Below are 26090 nucleotides of genomic sequence, written 5' to 3'. Positions count from 1 at the left end.
TCTATTTGTGTTAATTTTGCAGTGTATTAAAGACTTGAAAGAAAGCAAGTCCACCACGATTCAATGTGGATAAAAAACCCACTCCAAACAACTTTAATTTCTATAATGACACCTAAAACTCAAGGCAGACCTGATTATTTATGTGACAGTTGCCACACTCCTGAAGCTCTGAAGCAGTTACATTGTTACTGTAAACTTCTAATGTGCTTTAACTCATGAAAGCATCATTCTTTCTTAGTGCTGCTCACATGACAGGACCAAATTCTTTGGTGATATTGAAAGCTCTGCCTTGGATGTTTATTTTTCCTTACAAACAAAGCAGTATTGAGATGTGGTGTGAGAAGCTTCTTCAGTGTGTGAGGAGTAGCATCAAAGAAAGCATACATGGATTTTCTTTGGAAGGCTCAAGAAGTGAACAATGGATTGTGATCTCGTAGATAGGTGTCACTCTGAATGGCAGCTCACTGGTGAGACAGAGCTAGCTTGTGCTTTTATCTCAGTGAAATCAAAATTCCTCCTCTGACCCAAGCTGTCATTTTGTGTCCAGATGTCTGATTACCTGTGTTTGTTTGTGTGTTCCATTGTGAGTAAGCTTGTAGCAGTACAGTCATGACACTTGCATCTGTGTCACCGATGTTCCTTGTCACTAAGGTACCTTTCCCTTCTGCAGGAGTTTGGAACTAATGGAAGGGGTTGAGAGCTCTTGAAGGCCAAACACGGTTTCATTCCAAAGAAAGGATCTCTCTGTGCTTTGTGCTTGAGTAGTGTGTTGGCCATGAAAAACATTCTTTCCTAAAATGCACGTGTTCAGTAAACCATACGAAGGTGCTGCTCTTCTGAGGTTGGGAAGAGTGAAAATGTGTGTAAATATAAGTACAAACTGCCTAGAATAATGAGATTTAAGAAGGAGGAGGCTTGATTCTTGGTTACAGGCGTTACACAGTCCCCAGGCCATTCACTATTTAACTGATGATATTACCTGTCCCAAGTATTCAAAATATGATGTCTCTTTGATTTATTTAAAAGCAGTGTTAAAGGGAATCACAAGCACTTGTCCCTACATGGGAGGTTAAATGTTGTTTTTTAGGATGCTCAGATTTTCATCTGCACGTAGTATTATGGGCTGGAGCATATTCCTCAGCACGGCCAAGTTCTCTGTCCATTGCCTGTCTCGTTAGAGCATTGCTGCCACCACCTGGAGGCCACGAGGCATGATCAGAAAGTAGGATTCTTGATTTTTTGTGGGGAGAAGGCCAGTGTTTACTTTGTGTTTTCCAATAGAACTCCTTCACATTCTTTCTGTATCTAAATATATGAGTTGTTTGATCTGTTTGCTTATGCAGAGGAACCAGTTAAACGTTTTGTTGGTATCAACTGGGAAACGGTGCTTTGTTTCCCATGCGTGATTATATTTAGAGATCAAAGTGTCATGACCTCATCAGTCACTCTATAATTCTGTAATTAAATCCCTATATTTTGATTGTTTCCATCTCATTTGGTGAATGGAACAGTCCATCTCCCTGTTCCTCTTCAGCTGGCTCTCAGAAACTTTTATCCCAAATGTCTTGAGTTCTTTTAAATAAGACAAATTGTTGCCTTAGCTATGATTGTTATTTAGTGTTGACAAGCTCCCCCACTTTTAATTCATCCTCACATGTCACAAATAGGTGCCTTGCTAAGTAGCTATGATCAAAAGGTGTTTCATCTTCTGCTATTTTAGTATTTTATTCTGTTATTTTCAGTGTTCTTTCATCTCCCTATTGGATGAGTGTTTAAAGTCTAAATGTGAGCAATCTGGTAAAACTAAAATATTCTTATATTTGTGCCTACCAATGGTTAATTTCCTCTTGACAAAATTTTCTCTCAAGTGCTTTTATTCCCTTTAACTTTTAGGGATAAATGGAAGCCAGAAATACCTGCTTGTTTTTAAGAAATGTTGTGTTCTTGAATACCAGCCTCAAAACCTTTCTTCAGAGTTTAGGTTAAATTTCAGATCTTGCTGCAGTGGCAAGACTTGAAATTTATATTGCCAGTAGTCAGAGTTTTGAAATCTTCTTGTAATAGCTTTAAAATTTTCAAAAATCACTTGTCTTGGATTTGGTAAAAGACTGCTAAATCTAGTTTGTTCTTCTGGCTTGCAAACCCTTGGTAGAATAGAGAATTTGAGTGGTTTGTTGAGCCTTTAATAAAGGTTGTCTTTAAAAGCACACTAGAAAAACGTCGAGAAGAGCATTGAGATCACTTAAAAGGTGAATCAGTGAAGAGACCACACCTCTTGCTGTCTGTCTTACAGTACCTGGCCACAATATAGATAATCTTGCAAAGTAAGTGCCTAAATCTGTTATTGATACTGAAGAAATCGATGATATTAAGCTTTGAATGGAACTATTGGTATATTTAAAAATACTAACTTTTAGTTTATATTTATGCCAACTCTAATTCAGCAACATTGAATTTAACACTTTAAAAGCCATTTGACATTACCTGAGAAAGCTGCAGTTGGCTGGCAACACCTAATCAGGTGTAGCTGAGGAAGAGAGACATGTTGAGAAATTTTGCTGGAATCTTGTCTTGAGTTACCAAATTATGTCAGTTTATTGTTTTTTTGGGGTTTCTTTAGTAAAATTAAACAAAAGATTTCTGATCATCCACTGTGGGAGAAGGTAATGCTTTTACTGAAAGAAACCAGCACCTCCAATGGTTGCACTTCACATCACACCAGCATGTTACAAACTGTCCACTAATATATTTGTTATTGGGGAGAGAAGAAGCCTTAAGAAATGCATTTTTTACTTTTTGCTCACATATCTTAGGGTCACTTGCTGATGTTTTTGGTTTGTGTTTGGTTTGTTTGATTTTATGGGTATTTTTTACTGTATTGCTTGAAGTACAAATGTAACTTTTTGAAACTGACCAAAAGAACCTTTCATGGTATTTTCCTTTCCTCTTCTCTCCCCATCCCAGTCCCCACCAACATATAACTTTAGAAGAAGTCCTGTTGGTTATAATGAAATAAATGAAGTGTTGTATTTGTTGGCTTTTTATGAATAAGCTAGTATTCATTTATTGCTGCATTCTAATAATGGAATTCAGGTAATGGAGGTTAAGTAAGCCCTGGAGTATAATTAGAAAACAAATTTGTTTCTTGCAAACAAGGTACTGTGAATTTGATTCTTGGCTCTTTTTGGGGAAGGAGGTATAAATGTTAACTTTACTGCCTTCTAGCTTAAAATACAGTAAAGGTTAAATAAATATGAAGCAGAAAAAACTCCTGGTAGTATGACCTATAAAAGTACAAATGGCCTAGTGTTCTCTTCTGTTTGTACTCTTTGAGCAGCACTAAGTAACTTCATGTTAGAGCAGTAGCATTCAGTACTGCATCATAGATGGCTTATGTATTCAAAAGTACATTCATGGCCAAATGTTGGTGTTTTTCAAAACAAACCCACAACAAAAATCCCACTTAACAGCAGGATTCAACATTGTCTTTTATCAAAAGTCCCACTAGGTGCCAGCAAAGGACCTCTACCGATTGTATGAGCCAGTGAAACATTTTGTAGGAATTCTCAATCCCTTTACTCTTGGAAGAATTTGCAGTATATTAATTTCTTGACATGCTGATAATTTTCTTTAAAAAATGAACATGAAAAAAATTAGTTATGAATCTATGAGGCAGTTTATGTATACTTACAGAGAATAGCTTTCTTCTGTAATTCTGTTTGGTAATGCTTTTTATCTCTGTGCATACTTAGTTCAGTGTTCTAAAGTTTGTGTAGCTGGTCAGATATCTGCAAATCACATTGAACTGTAATGAATGTGTCCTTACTCTGGGCTTCCAGCAAATAAGATGAGGTAGTTAGGTTTGTAAGAGTAATTTTGTTTCTTTCTACCTTTAACAGCTGTAGTTAGAAAAGGTCAAACTAGAAATAAAAACAAATGCCAGATTATTAACCAGCAAAACTTTGTTTTGGCCCCTTTTCAGTTGCACCTCATTTAAAATTATGAATTAATAAGCACAGAGGGTTCTACTATGTGCAGATCTTTAGAAAGTGTGATTGCTTAGCAGCATTTGGATTGCAAGATAATGCCAGATTGCTTTCAAGTTTTATTTAAATAGTGCAGAAAAACATTTTCTTAAGGGAGAGGAGGCTTATTTCACTAGTTTGTGCATAATTCAGACCTCAGCAGTTTGCTAGCATGGTTACTATTTGGAAATTCAATCCTGGACTTGATACTCAATTATATGGGACTTCATTCCTACCAACTTCCTGTAATTCTAAACCTATGGGTAAAAATATTAGTAGTCATACGCTGCTGAGGAAAGTGCGGACGCATTGACTCAGCTCGTGCAGCCGCAGCCGGCGTTGCTGCTTGCAGCCTGCAAGTTCTGGAAGCCTATTCTAGCATTCATTTATGCAAATTCCAGGAGGTGTAATTGCAACAAGGTCAGTAGTGTTTGTCAGTGTGTCGCAGCTGAGATCCCTGGAACATAAGAGCTTTTTAAATGAAGCCTTTTTGACTGCAAGCAATCAACGACGGTCCAGAAACTACAGTTCAAGGAATGGCTGGCTTATTTCAAGAGGTACTTTCTTTTATAATGCTAGTATCTTGTAGAAATTAGGACAAAGACTGCAACTTTTATGGGCTTTTACTGTTGCAATGTACCAGCTCTGGGTTCTGTGCAGCTGCCTGTAGCCTTTCTGCTGAAGGATCTTTGTGGTTTTCATTTGCTAACATGCGTGGAAATGAGAACAAATGGCACGACGGTTAAGATTGCATTTTGCTACCCAAAGAAGCAACACAGACCCATTATCAGAAACCTCTGAAGATTTTTTGGATAGGAATAATTGTATGTACTTCAAAAAATCGCAGAGTTCTGCACCTAGCTTTACACAAGTGAAACTAATTCCTAGACAAGCTGCTTATGCACCTGTAGTGCAACAAGTAATTAATCCAGAGAAAAGCACGACTGTTTCTTCACTGCAAATAAAAAAGAGCAGTTCACTGCACATTTCCTTGCAGTCTAGGAAGCAGAGTGGATGTTCTAGGTTTGGTGATGCCGTGGCTGCTGGTGAAGACACTTCATTCATTGGCGTTGGTAGCGAAGGGAGCTGCGGTGCTGGAGCCGTGTCTGAGCAGCGCTGTAATGACAGCCTTCTGAGCAGTGCTGCTCTGGGCAGAGGCAGCCTCAGCAGCATTGCAGCAAGTGACAGTGGCTCGTTCAGCAGTGCTGGCAGTGACTACGGATCATGTGCAAGTACCACAAGTGATGGAGGTTCATATGCTAACAGTGTCATCAGTGACAGTGGCAGTGGCACTCTTTGGACAAGTGACAGTACTTTCTGTGGTAGCGTTGCACATGGTGACTCTTCATATAGAAGCACTGGAAACAAATGTAATCCCTCCAGGAGCAACTCATCTCAGGAAACACTGTACAGAAGTAATACTACTTTTGACCAAGATGCTGTGTCAGTGAGGAAGAAAACTAAAATTCCATTGCGACGTTGTTCATCACTGGTTATTTTTCCTAGGAGTCCTTCCAGTACTCCTCCAGCTTCTCCAGTAAGCTCAGGTCAGCTACCACACAGAGGCACCTATCAAACATCTCATAAATTAATTATTTCTCCTAGTGAGCTGGCACAAAAAGAAGATCAGACCATTTCCAAGGGATTCCTTTCAACAGCAGTCAATGGACTTAGACTGTCTAAAACAGTTTGCTCTTCTGGCGAGGTCAGAGACATCCGCCCACTTTATTTGAATGCATCATTACAGGACAAAAGTCAAATTTTGAGTGGTCCTCAGCAGGCAACTTGTGAAGAAGTACCTGATGGCTTCCCATGTGTTTCAGTTCATCTTAAACAAAGAGCATTTGCATCAAGCAGTGAAATGGTTAATGGCTCTTGCAGTCCAGAGTTAAATCTGAACTCTGGTTCAAAATACCCTCATTTAAGACTGGAGCGTAGCACATCTGCTTGTCTGCCCTCAAAAACAGATTCAGAATATCAGATTAATATAAATGAACTAGGAGGACCCAATGCACAGATGAGCAAAACTCCCCATATTTTGCAAAGAAGTGTTTCCTTGGAAGGATCACGTCAAAAAGTTTCTTGCTGCTTATCCAGCCTTAAATACAAGTGTCATAGTGCAAGGACGTCTCAGTTGCACATACAGTTCAAAGCTGGGAATGAAGGAAAAACAACTGGTGTTAGGAAAAGATATGGAACCTCTAAAAGGGAAACGTCTAGCACTTTGTGGAGGCCCCAGAAGGTGAGTGTTGTGGTTTGTAGAAAAATGTGATGCTATCTTAGAGTTGAAATTTAGCTGGAAAGTAGTAAAAGTTTGCAACCAAGGCTTAAGCACAGTGATTTCAGAGTTTCCTAATAGTGTCAAATTGTCACCATTAGGAAGTTAATTTTTTAATTATCTGTAACATTTGGGTTTTAGATTAGTTTCTTAGAATATGGGGCATAGGTAAATAGGTGTTGCTGTGAAATAAGCGTCGTTAATAGATTTTTAAACAATAGTTTGCTGTTTACATGAGCTCAGAGTGATTTTCTTGTCTACTTATGGAGACGTGGGAGTCATTTGAACTTCAGATGAAATTTTGTAGTTATAAACACCTAAATTTTCAGTAAATTAATAGCAGTTACTGAAGTTTGCATATAAAATGGGTAAAAATGAGTGATCTTTTAGTTTTATTTCAGATAGGCTTTGTTTTACAGAACGGTTTGTTGTATGTAGAATTAAAGATAAGTCGTATTTGAGAAGAGAAACTGTAAATACCATTTGTTTCTGTATACACCCTGAACCACAGGAATTTTCAGTTTCCTCTCACTCTTTTTTTCCTCCTTCCAACTACTATTTCAGCCTGAGCAGTACTGAGTAACTTAATACCGCTTCCAACAACATTGCTGTTCAAATTACAGTACTTGGGTCTAGAAGGCTTATATTAAATATATTTTTTTTTGTAATGAAATTCATGTCCAGCTAAACTGCTGGTAGAGGTGTCTACTCTTACTAGCTCTTGAGGCAGTTAGTAAAGCATAGGCCACATGGAAGGTAGATTTTCAGCCTTTAAGATAGTTTAAATAACATTGTGAGGACTTAAATTGTCTGAATATTTTTAGTTATGAATGCTGATAAAAGTGCAACAATTGATGGTTACTAAAATTGTTTTAAGAACTCATTCTCATTGATTTGACACTACTACCATGTAACTAATGTGTTTGTTTAAGCAAAGGGCTTTTTGCCAAAGACCTTACAGTTATGACAATCCCTATCTAAACTAGAAATTCACCTTGGAGGTGTTAGCCTGGAATTTTCAGTCTTTTTTTGCCCTTAGAGCAGTGCTTGATGATTTTACACTTTGACTTTCCTTCTTGGGAAACTGTGATTTATGCTTAAAATTCTTTATAAAACTCAGAGTGGAATAGATAATCATTATATATACTGTTTGGTGATTCTTTTTCCCAAAATCTCACTGTAAAGTGAGGGGTAAAATCCACAATAAGCACAAACACGTTAGATCCAGACTAATTAAATTGTGTCAGTTATTTTGAAAGTATATTGTGAAAAAAGAGTTGAGTCATGCACTTCAATTATATTTCTCATCAACTTGCACTGCTGGTCTCTGTGTTTAATGGCAGCTGATATGAAAGATAATCTGTATTTTAATCCAAGTTCAGGATTGGATTGTTAGCTAACGTTTCCAGCAAACCTCCTAGGACACTGGGCAGGCAGTAATTTGTTTCAGTTCCCAGGAGCAGTGTTTACAATGGATTGACACAAACATCAGCTACAGAAAATTTTCAGTTCTCAAATGGCTATTTTCAGTTTTTATGTAAAACCAGTAAATAGGTAAATATTCTATAAAACATGTTATCAAAAAATGTAAAAGCTTCCTCCACCAAACCAAGCAAAAACCATAGCTGACTTCACAGCAGTTCAGTAACTGACTGGAATAAAATAGATAAATACCATTGTATTTGTTATTAGTCTTTGTGACCAATACAACAGATTCTATGGCAATCATTTAATTACATAGTCCAGTTAATTATCTTGGTGTATTGTGACTCATTTAAAAATAAACAACTCCAAAAATATTTCTCTTGACTCCAGTTAGTCTGGCCTAGTATATTGATATGCTGAGTCTGGGTTCAAATTTAACAAGTTGATACTGGAGTAGCATTTAGTAATGTCAGCTATCTGTACAGGGCAGCCATGAAATCAAATCAGTGCTGTGGTCAGAGACTCCAGAGGCTGAAGCAGCAAAAGGTCTATGCATTCTTTTCTTCCATGCCTTGCTACCAGCCTTCAGCCACCTCAGATCACATTTCCTGCTTTCCATAATCAACAGCTTGTTAAAGGCTGGCTTAAAAAAAATCAACACCATTTCTATGACAACTGGCTTTGGATTCTTTTTAATTAAGTTACAAAATGGGGAATGGTGGTGGCCTGTGTGTGACTGCTGATCTTTACTGGGAACTTATTGAAGAGGTTCTCTAATAGATATTGGAATTTCATTTATGGGAAGCAGGAGAAAGAAAGAAGTCCATGGTTACAGCATTGAAGGTTGTCCTTGACTATGTATTTCTACTTTAATGTTTTGGGGTTTTTCATTATTGTTTTGGGTTTGTTTTTTTTTTAGTGCATCTGTCTCTGCTTGGGGTAGAAATAAATCTGCAACTAAAGCATTTTCACATCACAGATGTGGATTGGCAGGGTAGGAGTGAGTAGGGGAACAGGTTGCTTCCCATCATACATACATAAAGTCCAGGAGGTACAGAGAAAGGCAGAAACAGTGGATACAGTTCCAGTTCTTGTAGAACATAAACTTCTAAAAAATTAAAAGTTCTGTTAATCTCTTCTACAAGTATAAGATCATGTTGACATCCCTGTTGACATTAGCTATTCCTTCCCCATCAGTATCACTCTCTATTGGATATGTGAATATTGTAAATGAACTTGCAAATCTATTTCAGCAGCTGTATGTCATTAAAATAACTTCTTATACAATTGAGGGAATAAATTGTGTTATAGTCCTTACAAGTAATTTTGCTCGAGTTTTGTCTCTAGTTATTGAAATGACATGTTTTGAAGCAGAAAAATCCCCCAAACTTCAGAGATGGTGTAAAATAACCAAATTGTTTTTCTACTGTCAGATTCACGTAAGAGAAACCTTTTAGTTGGAACTCTTGAGCTTTTTTCACTGAACTCTGGAACTTTGCCTTCATAAAAGATGCTATTTGAATCTTACTGTACTAAATTTAAATTTAGTAAAACAGTAATTTGAGGGGGCTGTGTGTGAGGATTTCTCTCTTGAACAAATTCCCAGCTGATCTGAACATGCTGAGGAGACCAGAACCTGTGTCTGGAAGATTGTGATTCCCTTGATAAATGCTGCACCACAAGTTAGTGCTGGGTAGTCTGAGGTTGTTTTGTGTCTTGCATTCTCCTTAGGTGTAGAGCTTCTGTCATGGCATAACTCCCTCCCAGAAAACATTTATCCAGCCAGGGAGAAGTGCCAGGAGAAGCGAAGGACAGCTGTGGCTCAGCTCCAGCTTTGCACATGGAGCAAAGGGCTGCATGTGTATCAGTGTCCCAAATCTGTGCAAGGAGGTGAGGTGGAAAAGGAGCAGCAAAAGCAGAAGATTATGGAGCCAGTACAAAGCAAAGCACAAATTGGCAACACTTTATGCTGCTGTGCTATGGTAACCTCATAACCTAACAACTTTCATATTGTTCAGTATTGCATATCTGGGAGGATCACATTACAGGAGCATGTGGTGCATTGCTGTGTCATGGTCTGTCAGTTCAGTCAGGGAGAGTTGGGCTTGAAGGGAAGGTTGTGTCTTTCTGAGGAACTGTGAGGGTGATTAGGTTAGACTTCAGTCACACAGGAATGTATGTGCTGTGTCAGACAAATTTTGGAAGCTGAAATATACATCAATACATTGAAGGGAAGACAGTGCAGACTGTGTTAATCACAATAATGAACAATTTATAATTAGTTGTAGGTAATTTCCTGCTTCTGTGCTTTAATCACCTGTGGTGCTTTAATAGCTGGTACTAATTTCTTCTGGTTTTCGTCTTCCTTAAACGCAGAGTTAGTTACAACTTCTTCTCTGCCTTTCTTCATGCTTCAGCTTTTGATTAGCAGTCCTCCTTCAGGGGAACAAAAAGATGGCACACAAAGGATGGGATAGATATTAGAGCCTGCTATGTGGATGCATTAGGAAAGTGATGGAAAGGAAGTGATCAAATAACATTATTAGGTAATAACTTGATCCCTGAAGTTTTTCAGGTTTCACAGGTTGCATTTGGCAACGCTGAGCCATATGTAACTTTCAGAATATCATCATACTCTAAGGAAGCAGATACTTGAATATACCAGTATATTAAAGCTCTAGCACTTTGCAGTCCTCAGCAAACATTACATGTACATATTAAGAAGTTTTATTTGATTGTGCTCTGTGGAGATTATGATTAGCCTAATTCTGTTTATAGTCTGCAGCTGAACTGAATTTGGGCAGGTTTCTCTTGCCAGAAAAAAATGGGGAAACTAAAACTGCAAAACCATGCAGAGCAGGCCTCCTGAAACAGCTTATGTAAATATGTAATTATCCAGCCTTCTGGGTGATTCATGTCCTTTTAATCTTCCATGAGAGAGTGGGTAGCGTTGATGCTGTGGCTTCTTTAATGTTGCCACAAGCTATAGTTACTGTGTTTTTTAAAATGTGGTATCCCTTCAAGAATGTGTTAAAGTAAAACATGTTCACAGGGCAAGCTAGAGACATTTTTCCTTTACTCCTCATTACCTGAAGAACTTGCAGGCTTTTAGATATGGGACAGGATCATAGCTTTAATTTATTTTTTTTTTTCCCAAATAGGCAATTTGGAAATCAGTGTTGAAAAATGCCAAGTGTTGCACACATGAAAAGCAGCTAATGATGTACCCTTGGTGATGGCCTGCAATACTGGTCAGGAAATGGTTTGTGTCATGGGGAAAGACTTGCTGAAAATGCCAGCTCAGATCTTATTGACAGGCAAATAAAAGCTTAGGATTTATTAGGGAAGAAATAAACTAACAAAATTAAAACCACCATTATGGAATTGTACAAATCATAAGGGCATGGCATGTATTTTTCTAGTGGTCCTTTTTCAGGAAGCATGGATAACAGAACTAAAAAAAGAAGGGTTGCAAGATTGGGGTGAGCTTTATGTGAGGAGAAACACTAAGTAGGCCAGGGGTTTTTCAGCTTTGGAAAAATAAGGTGGTATAGAGGGAATTTATAAAACTATACTTTAGAGGAGGTGAATTTTTCCATTCCACTTTTTTAGGAAGATATTCTTTTATATGTTACTGAGCAAATTGTCTCAATATCTGCATATCAAAAGTAGAAATGGATTTTAAGAAGTTAGGTAAGTTGAAGAAAGGTCCATCAAAGGGTATTTTCAATATGTATTTTAATGTCAGGATCAAGAGGTCTATGACCACTTATTCATTGGGGGGTTGTGTCAAAGGAAGTACTGTTCTTAATTGCCACTGTTATTATTATTCCTTGAGCATCTGCTCCTGGCCATTCCATGGAAAGGATACAAGGGTAGGCAGAGTGTTAATCTGACCCCCAGGCTCTCTGGTGCCTGCTCAGCCCTTGCAGCCACAGAGGATCAAGTGGTAGAAATGCTCTACCCTCACCCTTGGCAGAGTGCTCTTCTGTGTTCCAACACGTGTTTTCTCATCTTCCAGAAGTGGATGAATTTCACAGATTAAGCAAGTAAGCAAAACTGAGTGGCCTTTTCAGTCATTTGCTTGTGACTGACTTTCACCCTTGTCTGAAGGGGACTGCCCTGCATTTCTGTGAAGTGTCTCTGTTTCAAGTGTATTTTTTTCCTTATTCCCTGTGACAAACAGAACATGCTGATTTGGGAATGCAGCCAGCAAAATGTTTGTAGCTCATTGCAGTGTTAGTTTATGGATCTATAATCATCTCTGTTTCAAGAGAGTGCATCATTCTTTTTTTCTGTCATGATAGTTTACAATAAACTGAAACCTCTACAGATAGCTGCAATTATTGTTTGAGACCTTGGCTGCTTTCAGCTGTATCAACTGTAACATAAGCAAACAGGATTTAAGAAGGACATCAGCAAGTTCCTGGCTGAAATTACATACAAACTTGAATTGGAGTCATTGAAGTTAGGACATATTAAAATGCAAATGAGACACTCCCGCTACTCAGTGAGAGGAATGTGGTAAGGAACACAGAACTGGATTCTTTCAGACCTGGATGATTTCTCTGGCAATCAGGGATTTTCCTAGCATAAGGGAGATGGCCTCTTTGGTAATGTCCAAGTACAAGAGCTTTTTAAGGAAAAGGAATTCCAGAATTTATTATGACTATTACTTCTTTTTTCAATAGAGTTTCTGCATTAGCCAGTTATTCTACTATTCGTTGTTTCTAAGTTTGTTTTGGGACAAATATTTAGCTTATTAATGAGAAATCTAAAGTGGTTAACATCTGGCAAATTATAGGCTAATAAAACAATGTCTGAGGTGGGAAGTGTAATATAACTTTGGTAGTGTTGTTGAGCTTGTCTGGAATAAACTGTAATACTGTTTTGTTGGAAAAGTGATTGTAGTTGGATTATTTGTGTTGTGGTCACCTTTTGTTGTTAGAGGTTGAGGCATCCAAGGTCAGTTCATGCAGACTGATTTTGGACAGGTGGGATTTATAGCTTGAGCACAGCAGACCTTAAAACAAACCCAACCACTGAGTTCTGCTCTGGCCAGGTGCTGTGTCTGCCCTTAACCTGGCAGCAAGAGGCAAGGGCAGCCCTGAGTTGGTGTTGATGCTGCATTTGCATCCACAGAAGACTTAGGAATGCTTTTAAAAACTGCTGGAATGACTTTGGAGCAGGGTGAGGCCATGGGGGCTGCATCCAGCCCTGCTCTGGCCTCATGCTCTAAGAAGTGGCCAGGTACCTGTAGATCCCTGATAAAGTGATTTCATTTAGGGCTGAAAAGCAGCTTCCAGGTTCAGCCTGACTTTGTGGCTCTGTGTGATCCTGAACTGGATCAACTTCATAGGAGTGAGACCATGATGCAGACATGCTCCAATTGTCTCCCTTTTGGAGAAAAGTAATTTATCTTATTTTTAATTCTGTTTCTTCCCTCTTGCTCTGAAAAGCAAAAAGTTGATTGACTGTATGAAGTCCTTCAGCTGATTGTGTTAATTAGCCACTGTAGTAAACATCTGCTATATCTGGTTTATATGTTGTTACTTCTGGGAGCAAATTACACATGCAGTTTTAACATTTGATAGAGTTTGGCATTTCTGTGTTTTAAGCTTTATAGTGTTAAATGGAGAAGGTGAAAGTGCGCCTGGAATTGTTACTACAAGACTGTTTTTCAAACTTTCTTTGAAGTCTTAAGATAGGGCAAAAGAGCTTTCACAAACAGATGCAAGAGTTTTATGTTTTCATACTATTATGAAGATAACTGATTTAATGTCAGAAATTACTTGTTGAAATAGTACTTAATTAAATATTTGGTACTGTTTTCTAATTTTTTTGTGGTGAATATTGGCAGATTTAACACAGGAGAGCAAGTCTGGATTGGCTTTTGACTTTTCATAAAATGTAATGTATCTGTTTTTTATATGGTAGCTTGTTTGACACATGCATACATCAAACCAAAGGAACTCAAAGTTCTGATGAATAAAATCAATGCATTAATAACTTTTGACATATTCTCTGTTTATGTTGTTCTGAAGTATGCTTTGCTTATATTAGACAATTTGCCTTCCTGTGAACTGTGTGGGAAAAAAAACCTGTCTTAAATTTCATTGTTAATAAACTTTTAAGGACAAGGCAGCACACATTGAGTGGACTGATATATGATTATTGTTGTAAAAGTACTGTAAACTAAATATAAACTTTTAAGGAAGTGGTAAGATTTTGGTGCCATATAAAATGTGTAAGCTATAAATGGAGAAACAGATGATGCCTTTAGATAAGCAGTTGTCTGAAAGTATCTTTGGAAGTGAGAGAGAGAATTAGTGAAAATAACCTCAGTGTCATTTCTAAATGCTGTCTGTTAAGCAGATGGTAAAACTGCTGAAGCATGTTGTGCTGACACCTTGCTGTTGGAACAGGCAGCAGGCTGAAGGTCCTGCACAAACACATGTTGTGTGATAACCCTTGACCCAACAGTATGTATTCTCCCTTTTTTGAAAATGCTGATAGGGTCTTATATCTCTCTGTCATAGATGCCAGCTCTAAAGAAATGCCTACGTGTCACTAAAAAATAAAATCTCCTCACAATCCACAGGTCCCCCTTAAAAATTCAAGAGACTGGGACTGTAATGAATTCCATGCAGCCAAGTATTTATTGCATTGCAAGATAGAGAAAACATTACTCGTGGAATCCGGTACAATCTTCATGTCATAATTGAATCTTGTTTTTTTGAAACTGTAACTTTTTCATGATGAATAGCATATGCTGGCAGTATTTTATGGAAGAAAAAAATGCTCTCACTTTTTTCAATTTAGAGTTTAACAGAACCAAATAATACACTCAGTGCAGCATGAAAAGAAAAATAATTGAATTTGTTAGTGTAGCTCAGGAGAGTTTTTTTCATTCTCATCAAGCTTGTAACTAATGTTGATGTTTGGGTGTTTAAGCAAGAAGAATGTTGGTTTTATAAGGCATCTATTGAGCTCATGTTTTCTTAAGCAGCGATAGTCCAGATCACTGTTTGTTTTTTCAATTTGAATTGATACTTATGTTCCCTCCAATAAAAGCTGTATGCTTTCTTGTTTTGCCATGCAGCTGTGGATTTCTGTGCAGAGACCAACCTGTGCACAACTAGCTGCCTGTTTATTCAGAAAAAGACTGGGAATATGCTTGGATTCTAATTAATGCACTAATACCACCAAACATTTGTCACAAAATCTGGTAGAGAAAATACTTATTATTTCAACACCCTGGTCTTATACAAGAGCTGTTTCAAAAGGCTGTGTGGTGAATCCAGTAATTAAGAAAGGCATTACATTCAGTGACCCATTTTCAAACATACTAAATTTTGGGATATGTTCTCAGTACTGCTGTTAAATGTGTGACTCAGATAAGCATGTCTGTTTAAAATCTACGTCAGTTTCTGATGGGAGTTGCAGAAAAAAAAGTCCAAAACCTAAAACTCAGTAAGCATATATTCATAAAATAGATGAAAATCAGTTTTGAACAGAATTACTGTCTTTTGGTGCTTTTCTTTGAATGCTTTGGCATTGCACTGGAGTTCTTCAGGTGAATTGTGTACAGCAGCTGTCTGTCCTCACCTGTTTTTAATAACTTTCTATAGACTAAACCAGTGAATCAGTAAAATACAAGGCCTCTCTGTTAGTGCAGTATATCATTAATTGAGGTTTATGCCAAGCAGAATGTTTGAGTTCTCTGGCTGTTAAGAAATTAGAAGTTGACAAGAACAACTGACCCACTTGTGTGTGTTGCCTGCTCTGATGGAACAGAGATCCAAACAGTTCCAGCCCGGCTGGCATTTCGTTGTTCTGTGTGCAGTGTCTGTTGCTGCTCTGGCACCTCGTGGCAGGCAGTTAGTCAGCTTGTCATGGGGGACACGTTGCTGGAGATCATTCCTGCTATCTGATTTATGTCTTAGTTGTTTGGAGGTCAACAAAAATCTCCACTCAGGGTTGTGCTTTCTGGCTGGAGGAGAAAGTACTGTTCAAGAGTTGGGTATCGAGGCTAACTCTGCTAAAAATAGGAGAGACAGCAGAATAATAAAGTGAATAACAGGAGCCCACACTCAAATTGTGCTGGTAACAAACACAATGTTCTGAGGGTTTCTAAAATAGAGCAAACTTTTGTCCCACATTCCAATAATTTATTTGGAAGGCATGTTCCACTTGAGGATTGCCAAGAACTTTACAAATACTAAGCCTTTTAACATGTCTAAGGTATGTGCTGTGCCATTTAAAAAAGAACCTCATAGGCAAAAATGATAACTATTTTTTTCCAGAGTCTTGTGGTCTATAATAGCACAGAAAGTGTTCCTTCAGTAGTTCAGGGAAGCCTCCACAGATATGAAACCTGTTGTAGCTTTCTGTCTCAGATAAGTTTGTGGACTAAAACAGTGGATGTTTTGTATACATTTTCATTTTTGTCCCCTTCAGATCTGAACATGGCATCCACACTGCAAACTGAATTTGAAATGACATAGCTCCAAATTTCTACATTTTATCACCTATGACAATCTAGTTGTGCTTTTTGCAGGTGAGAGAGACACTGATTCTCCAAATACATGTAGGACTTAAAAGGTTAAATGGATGAGCTTAGGACAACAGAGATAAGGAAAAAAGGTACCAGAATTACTAAGGCAAAAAGAACTGCTTCAAGAAATACCTGTGCTTTAATGTCAGAGGGACCAAAAAACTGATAGGATTGGGCTGGAGTTTTAAGGCTGTAAAACATTTAAATTGAAAATTAAAGTAAGTTTTCAGAAGAAAATTGGAACACATGGTTTTACCCTGAGGTGAAGGAAATAGATGTCAGCAAGCTGCAGAGCCTTGTGGTGAGAAGTTTTATGGACAAACATTAAAATTCTGGAGTGATTGGTTTGAATAAATGCAACAACAAATTTAGGAAAGAATGGGCACCAAATTTTTTGTTAGCTAGAAAAATCAGGAAGCCTGGAATTTCAGAGGTTGCACGAGGCACAGAGTTGAAGACTTCTACAGCTCCTTACTCAGTCTGTGCCAAAAAGTGTAGTCTTATTGTAGTGTAGGACTTTTTTTTTTTTTTAAGCCATAAGCTTATATATACACCTTAAAAAAATTCCGCGCTGACCTGAGTTTATTCCACAGGCACTGATGTGTCTTCATGTTAAATGACCCTAATATTTTTCCTGCTTTTGTGGAGGTTCACAAAGGTTTTCAAATCACAAATTAATTTGAAGCAACTTAGCACGTGCTCCAGTAATCCAGCAAGAAGTCAAGTAAATTACTGCTGGTGGTGATTATTGGTGAATACTGAAATTACCTGTGTAGATTACTGAAATTGTAATTTCTTTGGCAAGCAAAAATCCATGATGAAAAGTCAGGTGTGCAGTGATACTGTGTATTGTCAGTCCCTGCCCTGGCCTGACAGCTGCTGTGTTCATAGTCTGGTCCCAGCTGGACAGTCCAGACATCCAGGTCAGGTAAAGTCTTGTGGATGGCCATTGTTAAAACTAAACTCTGCCAAGTGTGTAGACAGAAGGCATTTTTTCACAGTTCTGACAGATTTTCATGCCAAGCTTGGGACCACTGGAATTGCTGAAACTTCCAAAGCACTTACCACAGATTGCACTTACTTTTGCTCCTTGTTAGCTTTGACAGTAGCTGTATGATTTAGAAAAGAGAAAAAATGTTTATACATGCCTGTTTGAAACAGCTGCCCAGGTTTATGGAAATTGTTGGGCTCTCCTAGGAGGAGGGTCCTTTAGGACAATATTTCTACAGGAGATACTGACAGTCTCGGTCCTGATGCTGACCAACTCTCCTGTTTTGGTAATATTAGCCTGTATAATTTAGTAAACAGTCTAAATCTCCACTTCCAGATCCCTCAAATTTTGTTCTGAGGAAGGCAGAACTGTCCAAGGCTCGGAGTGTTGGGTCAATCAGAACTTGCTAATAGTAAACAAGGTGACCCTTGAGCAGGGAATGATTGGCATCTGACTCCATTGAGTCACAACGCTGAGCAATTGCTTTATTAAACTATATTATATTACATTATACTATGCTGTATTAAAGAGATGCTATACTACAAAGAATACTAAAGAAAAAGTAAAAAAACTCATGACTGTCTCCAGACAGTCAGGACACAGCTTTGAGTGTTTGGCTGAGGAAACAAAACAATCTTCAGCAGAATCTAATTGACAAATCACTTCAGGTAAACAATCTTCCTAACACATTCCACACGTGCAGAAACAACAGGAGCAGCAAGTAGAGATAAGAATTGTTTTCTGTTCTTCTCTCTGTGCTTCTCCGGGAAAAAGCCTGTGATAGAGAATTCTCTTTCTCTCTGTTCAGAGAATGTAAATGCCATGCTTGCTCTGTACAGAACAAGTTATTGCCTATAATTCAAAAGTGCCTTCAGGTTCAAAGAAAGCATTGGTGTGCTATCAGGGTGTGGGGAACAATGGCGTTAAAATACTTTGCAGCTTCCAACTTTCTGTGGTGTTTGTTTTTGTTTTCTGTAGACTCGAGATGATTTTCTTGGACAAGTGGATATTCCTCTTTATCAGTTACCGGTTTGTATTTTTTGTTTGTTTTTAAAACTATGAAAGGGAAAAAATATTTCTATATGCACTCTATTAGTCATCTAAGGAAGTCAACAATACTGGTAATAAAGTAAATAAATTCTCCTGCTCTGTGGGTTCCTTGTTTTATTTTGTAGATCTCTTTGGGATTTTTCAGTGCTGATATTTATAAAACAGTGTAGGTTACCTTGTTTTTTCAATACCTATGTGCTTTTAGCTTTTCCATAGTTTTACAGTCTAAAAGATAAGAAGAGATTGTAATTATTGTCATGTCTTAAAATATTTCTTTAATGTCTGTAAATTTATTTTTACTGTTCCTTATTCACATAAACAGATACAAAAAAGAGGGTAAGTGGGAAATAGAGCTGCTGTTGCTTTGGCCAGTTTTTTTGTTTCTTGTAATCCTTTTGCAAGGCAGATAATTGGCTTTTAAGAAATATCACTAAGAACATTGAAATAAATAAGCTTTTCCATTTTCTTCTGAAGTCTCAAAACATTAGCAGATACTAACAGATTTATCAGAAACTGTCTTAAGAACATGGTAGCAACCATGGCAAACCCTTTCCAAGAGCAGCTGTTTCATTCTGTAATGTGCATAGACACAGAAAGGTAATTGTTGTTTTCTTGAACCAGAGTATTACTGCTAAGATTAAAGCTGGTGTTGCTGTTACTGTACCTGAACCTGTAATTTAAGTTTTCAAATGTTATAAGGCCTTTAAAGAAATCAACTGGAAATTTCTGATAGTTTTCTTTGACTTCAAATGCTTGATAAAGATTTTTCTTGAAAAAACATTCATATTCCAGACAGAAAATCCAAGTATGGAGAGACCATATACGTTTAAGGATTTTGTTCTTCATCCAAGAAGGTTAGTAAATACCACATGGAAATTGTAGTTTTTATATCTAAACAATGCTCTTAGGTAATTACTTGTAACTACATATGCATTTTCTAAGTTTTTTTGTTTTCATCAAAGAAATTTGAGTAGCCATTTCTAAGATATTGATGTTCTACTAAAATGTCAGCATTAAGTACTTACTGTATTCAGAAGTCTGAAGTCTCAATGCTATTATAGAACTTTATTAATGTAAATTATAGAAAGTCAAGTTTGTGTTGGAGCACTTAAGAATAATCCTCTAGCTGTGCTTTTTCAGCTGTTTTGTTTTACAAGTGCACAATAAGATAATTTTATTTTCTCTTCTGCAGCCATAAATCAAGAGTTAAAGGTCACCTTAGATTAAAAATGACTTACTTACCTAAAAACAATGGGTCTGAAGAAGAAACCACAGAACAGGCTGAAGAATTAGAGGTGGGAAAAAATGTGTTTATTGCTGAAAAACGCATGTTAGGAATCACTAAGCTATAAATAGTGTTTTAGAAACAAACCAGTTAAAAGTGATTGCTTGTATTGTGCATATAATTTAAGGTGTTGAAGTTTCTGTTGTAGGTACTGTTCAATTTTTTTGACTCCAGGCAGACACTAACATCTCTCTGGTTTTAGAATTTCAACTCTCTCCAATCCAGAGGGACATTTTGATCTTACCTACCATGTATATATGATCTTTTTAAGCACATCCACTGTAGATTAATGGATTTCCTTTCCAGACTTAACTCTATTTAGCATTGCCAGCTTTGCTGTAATTACGCTTTGTTACAGAAGGGCGTGTTCACCTGCCTCATACATTTGCAGCATGTTATGAAATGACAATATTTAAGCTTTTAATGTATTCTGTGACTGCTGTTTATTTTCCTGGAATTAACAACCTCTGGTACTAATGTATTTAAGGATCTTGAGTTAAAAATAAGATGCATGCATAATATGCCCTGTCATTTTTTAGAAATAAACATACTAAGACCAGAGTCAAATTTACTGGCTTAGGATGGACTACACCTTAAAAGGGGGAGTGGCTTGAAAAATTAAGATATGTTTTTTCAACAGTTCTATTGTGTCTTTCAGCCTGGGTGGATTATATTGGACCAACCAGAGGCTGCTAGCCAGCCACAGCAGCAGCAGCAGGAATCTCCTCCACTGCCTTCAGGCTGGGAAGAGAGACAAGACATCCTTGGCAGGACCTACTATGTCAATCATGAATTCAGAAGAACACAGTGGAAAAGACCAACTGCACAGTAAGTCTTTTAGCTTGCAAATTCAAGTCTTTTATTAGCTAGTGTAATTCACCCTAGTCACATTGAAAGCAAGGAGAAATAAAAAGTGAACAGCTTGAAAATTAGTAGAGAGCTTTCCCTCACTTCACTTGGAAGCCCTCATGCAGTGGTCACTGGCTAGTGATCACTGTGACGGTACTGTGCTCTGGAAGTGTGTGTTCAAATAGAAACTGATTGTAGCTGGAGAGATAACAACTATAGGAATGGAAGCTAAATAATTTTTCAGTTTTCAGCCTGTTTTCTTCCTTCCATCAGGGCCTTTTAAAATTGTTTGCCTTTTTTTTTTTTTGTTTCCCCCCCCTGCCCGAGAATGCAACCTGGTTCTTCAGCTTACACTTCACATTGACATAAATGCTCATTCATCTCAAACAGTTTACGTTAATTTATATCGTCCAGACTGTTTCTTTTTCTTCTGCCAGAATGACTGTGATGTATGCTTTTGCTGTTAGCCTGGCTTACTGTTGAAAGATAAACTCAGGCTGCTGTGAGCTGACTTGTCGCACGGTGCCCTGCAGGGACAGCGTGGCCGTGTCAGACCTCGGCAGTGTGCAGCTGGAGGCGCAGCACGTGTTCACTCACCGGCGGCAGATTTCCGAGGATACCGAGAGCGCCGACAACAGGGATTCCCCTGAGGTACAGCAGTGCAGCTCAACTGATGTGCTTCTGAAATGCAGCTGCTGGCTTTCATCTAGCCTACTCAGAAACCTTGTCTTAAATAATTGTAACTTGCAACTGCTTGTTAAAAATGTTTTCCCTTTGTTTTCGTTTTAAAGAGCTGGGAAATTATAACTGAAGATGAGGCAACAATGTACAGCAATCAGAATGTTCCAATACCTCTCTCGCAGAGTAGCTGTGATATACAGAGTCATCTTGCAGAAGAATTGAGTAACAGACTCACTACCTCTGGAAGTCCAGCTACTGGCCAGTCAACAGCCTACACTGTAAATTATTTTTCTACTTGTTCTGATAGAATTAGATCCATGAATACTTTATTTAGGAATTATATTTTAAATTTCATCTCAAATGCACACACTTTGAGAATAGTTTCTTTGCTGTAGAATCCCATCTAAGCAAGCATTTTCTTCGTCTCTGCTTTGCTTATATGGAATTCTGCCTGAGGTTAAAACAGATGTGTGTGAACTATTTTTCAGTCTGTAAATCTACCTCTTGGTCTAGTGTTGTAGAGTGCTGAAAACTACGAATGAAAAATCTGTTTCTTGAAAGCTTATTTTAAGGGAGTTGTGCTATGTGAGTTAATTTTCCAATTAGAAAAAGTTCAAAGATTTACCATTTTTCATTCTGAATATTGGGATAAGGCTTTATGATTGGGTTGTGTAAACCTGCTGCTTCCTTTGCAGCAAAACAGGGAGCTTGCTCATACAGTTCCACAGCCCTTGTGCCAGCTGTGGAACTTGCCAGACCTCTGCATGAGACTGCTCAGCTTGCTAACCCAGCAGAAAACTGCTCTCTTTTCCCCAGCGCTGCTTTTTTGCAGTTTGAACAAGTGGAACAGCATGCTAGATTGTCTGACAAATGCTACAGTAGCAGAGGGAAAACAGCAGGAGCGTGTAGCCAGGGTGAAACTCGACTTTTTGGTGGTGTGGTAGCAAGCAATTAAATAAGCTCAGCTGTCCTGTGAAACCCGAGCTCCACAAACAGCCTTGTAACCTGATATGTGACGTGAGAAATCCACTGTCCATTGAGGAAAGCCTTTAGAGGTGACCCAGGGCATCTAGTCTGTTAGATTTTGGTACTGAAATAATCATTAGCTTGTGTGATGTTAAGAATGCCCTTCCAAGTGTAAGTTTGGAATTGACAATGTTTATCTGAGTTTGTACAAATGTATCACTAGTGTTGCTGGAAACAGTCAAGTGAAAGTAACAAGACTTTACTTCATCTCTGCTGTTCAGCATTCAGTGGGTAGCAAAGAAAGTGTTACTTCAGCTTGCTTGGGTGGCCTGAGCAAAGAAAGAAGCAGATGTTCAAATTATTTGCAAGAGTCAGCTAGAATGGTAGTGTTGCCTTTTTTCACCTGCATTACACCCCACTCCCCCACCAAAAAACCTTTAAAAGTTAATAATGTTTTTTCTTTGAAGTACTTCAGTAGTATGTGGATAGGGAGAAATCCTTCAAGTAGCTGTGGAAATTCTGGATCAAAATGAAGTACAGGTGTCTAATGAAGTAGCAAGTGAAATCTAAATGTGGCTGTGGGCAGGAAGATGGGCACTTAGGCAAAGTCTAGGGATTTAATTGCTCTTCTCAAACTGATTATCTCAGACTCTCATACTTTTTCATTATTGACTTAATTTACTCTCTGGAAAGTTGTGTTAGCTCTGCTCTATCACAGACTTTACTGACAACACTAAAAGTTCTATATTGTAAATTCAATTGTTCTCTAACTATTTGTAATTAATGTTTTACATGCCAAAATGTCTATTGCTAGAGTATTCTGACCTTTTACAAGCTTCTGTCATTCTAAGATTATAATAGACTCTGTGAACTTGATGTTTCTAGCTGTTAAAACAAGAGGTTGAAAAATATGATATTAAATAATGTTTTGAAATAAATCCAACACTTTGCTCGGGATGGAAGCTGTACTAGCTTGAAGTGAGATAACCATTGCTGGCTGTTTGCTGCCATCCTTAAAGCTGCAGTAATAGCTAATGTGTCATTCCTCTCCACTCCTTCAAGAACCATTCCAGCAGAAGAGGTAGTCTACAGACATACAGACTTGAAGAGCAGCCTGCACATCCAGTGGTAAGTCATTTTTCAAAAAACAGAGGCTTTTAGCTGTGTTAGCTGCTGACATCTCAAATGAGATTTGGCCTTCCTTGCCCAGCAGCTGCCCTGACAAAGTGGCCATTACGGGTCTGGTTCAGCTGTAAAGCTTCCACGCTTCAGCTTTGTTTAGCATTATCTTGATGCATAGCCTGCAGAAGGAAGTAGTCTTGCCCTGATGATATGAGTTTCATTTTTCAAATGGTTTGCCTTCTAATTGTTTACTTCTAATTAAAAGCTATACCACGTTCCATTTTGCTTTTATGGTGACACTGCAAACTGTGATCTTATAGCCAGAAGTACTAGGCTGGATCAGGCTAAACCAGGTATATAAATGAATCCTTTAACATGAGGAGTTTGAATTTTGTATAAACAAAAAACTAAAAGTCTGTTACCTCATACTATTCAGAAAGGACTTCAATACTACTTATCTATTTTATCCCGCTCATAAAAGTCATGAACCTTCTGGAATATAGTTTTGTTGTTTTAAATTGACAGAGGAAAAACTTTTCACAGGAAGTTTCATAGTTTGTTAATTGTTTTTTGTCTTGTTATCACTAATATTTAGTTACTGCCTACTTCATCTGGATTACCCCCAGGCTGGGAAGAACGACAAGATGAAAAAGGAAGGTCATATTATATAGATCACAATTCTAGAACCACTACCTGGATAAAACCAGTTGTACAGGTACTGCCTGTCTTCAATTTGCTGATGTTTTTATTCATTGAGCCTTTTAAACATCTTGTGTAATAGAAGTGGGGATGGCTTTGAAATAGAATGTGCAAAAGGCATAGACTGTAAAGTACCACATACAATAGCTGAGGGACTGCACAGAGTTAGCAACAGTAATGTTCATGGCAGTCACTCTCCCTTCTCCAGAGAGGTAGCTGACTGAGGAGGCTGGAAAGCTTCTGTAAACCTTCACCACAGTCAGTGATTGTTAGTCAGTGTGGTTGATATCATGGAATCTCTCAGGGACTTGCTTTATGAACCTGCTTTCATCACTCAAAAGACGGGCTGATTTGATAGGATGTTTTTGATCATTTTCCTTAGATTGCTGCGGAAACAAGTCAGGCATCAGCTGCACAAAGTGTTTCTGTAGCAAGACAGCCACAAGCAACAGCAAGTGATTCATCACAACAGTCTTCTCAGCAGCAGCCTGAAATGGAGCAAGGATTTCTCCCTAAAGGCTGGGAAGTCCGACATGCACCCAATGGGAGACCATTCTTTATTGACCACAATACCAAAACTACAACATGGGTAATGCAAAACTGTTCTCATGAACTGGAATTCTAGTTCCTCTTGAAGCAAACTTGGCTGCTTTCAGCAAGCTTCCATATGTTTCTTTAGTGCCAAGATAGCTGTGTCTGTCTGTTCAGGAGCATGGTCAGATCATGATGCTAATAAACAGTCCCTGTACAGGCCATGGAGATGGACTCCATGATCCTTATTGGGTCTCTTCCAACCCAAAATATTCTGTGTGAGTCTGAGTGATCTGTAATAAAAATGCCAAGTTATAATACTTGTCATGGATAGAAGATTATAAATTTTACTAATTGTATTGGTACTTGAAAGTTTAGCTTGGAAGGACGAAAACAGGAATCTGCTTTGCAGATGTGAGCCCCTCCTAAATGTCATTGCAGAACTATGGTAGCTTATAGGTGGTGTTCACAGAAATGAGTTCAGTAAATATACCTTCACCAGGAAATCCATTACCTTGAATTTATCACAGGGCAGAACAGAAATTTCTGTGCATGCTTAGGAGAGCAGAGCAGGTGCCAGTGCCGTATGGATGAGGGAGCTGTGCAGCTGCAGTTCCACAGAGGGGCACTGCACACCACTGGCAGCGCTGCTAGGTGGGCTTCAGCATCTCCAGAGTCAGTCAGTGGTACTGGCAGGTGGAAGGGAAAGAGAAGTGCATGAAGGTGATTCAAAGTGGGTATTCTTTTCTCCAGGCAGACAAAAAGAACTCCCTTAACACAACCACCTTCATACTAGCTCCCACAAAAAATCCCAGCCTATCAACCAAACAACAAAAAACTTCACCAAACCCAAAAAGTATAAGGTGTGTCAGAAACGGTGTGGAAAGAGTAATTCAACTCAATTACACAAAAATTGAGTTGAATGAAGGATTTATATGTATGTAAATAAAATAAAGTGAGAGGTTACTAGAAGATGATTGTAAATTACTGGAGGACTGAGAATCCACAAGGATTCCTCTGGCTGCAGAATATGTAACCATTACCTAATTAGTACTAGGCATATTCTTGACAAAATTATTAATAAAAACAAAACAAAAATTAAAAGCAAAACAAAACAGCAAAAGGATTTTAACATGCTGCTTGTTTTCTTTTCAAAGGAAGATCCAAGACTGAAAATTTCTGCTCATCCAAGGAGAAAGACTTCCCTAGATCCAGTTGACCTGGGCCCATTACCAGTAAGTAAACCATTTTGTACTTGTTTTGCAGATGAAACAGTTTAACTGTTAAAGTTAGCATTATTGAAATTTGCACATGAGAAAATGCAGCCTGCTTCTTTCCTACAAAAGATACTGTTTTGAATTTCAGTGCTGACTGTAGATGGGAGAGGAATGCCCTCATCTGCAGATCTTGTTGAGTTCTATGCAGACTATATGATCAGAAGTTTATAATAAAAATGTAATTAAAAAGAGAAATAAAAATGTTGTCTTTTTACAGCCAGGGTGGGAAGAGAGAACTCACACAGATGGAAGAATATTCTTCATAAACCACAGTATGTACAATGTAGCGTTCTTCCCTACTTATCATTTTATTTGTGACCATTATTTGAATTAATGGAACTAATTAAAACGTCT

The 26090-nt window shown here is 38.0% G+C and overlaps 1 protein-coding gene across 3 annotated transcripts in view; it reads left to right on the top strand.

Moving 5' to 3' along the window:
• The window catches only part of NEDD4 (NEDD4 E3 ubiquitin protein ligase), a 51112-nt gene that overhangs the window by 13394 nt on the left and 11628 nt on the right, over positions 1-26090 (top strand). For 2 of the 3 annotated variants that reach the window (XM_005487843.3, XM_014267627.3), the window contains exons 6-16: positions 18255-18305; positions 19119-19180; positions 19519-19621; positions 20270-20439; positions 20994-21111; positions 21252-21419; positions 23170-23235; positions 23825-23944; positions 24311-24517; positions 25617-25694; positions 25954-26008. In XM_005487843.3, the coding sequence (XP_005487900.2) occupies positions 18255-18305; positions 19119-19180; positions 19519-19621; positions 20270-20439; positions 20994-21111; positions 21252-21419; positions 23170-23235; positions 23825-23944; positions 24311-24517; positions 25617-25694; positions 25954-26008 (1198 nt within the window). Of the gene's footprint in view, positions 1-20; positions 6268-18254; positions 18306-19118; positions 19181-19518; positions 19622-20269; positions 20440-20993; positions 21112-21251; positions 21420-23169; positions 23236-23824; positions 23945-24310; positions 24518-25616; positions 25695-25953; positions 26009-26090 lie in introns of those variants that run through there. The other variant, XM_014267624.3, reaches the window with a different exon arrangement.

The sequence above is a fragment of the Zonotrichia albicollis genome, chromosome 11 (genome assembly GCF_047830755.1).
Source record: "Zonotrichia albicollis isolate bZonAlb1 chromosome 11, bZonAlb1.hap1, whole genome shotgun sequence".
In the NCBI taxonomy this organism is placed as follows: domain Eukaryota; kingdom Metazoa; phylum Chordata; class Aves; order Passeriformes; family Passerellidae; genus Zonotrichia; species Zonotrichia albicollis.
The sequence above is the reverse complement of the archived record's forward strand: the minus strand, read 5'-3'. Positions and strand labels throughout refer to the sequence as shown.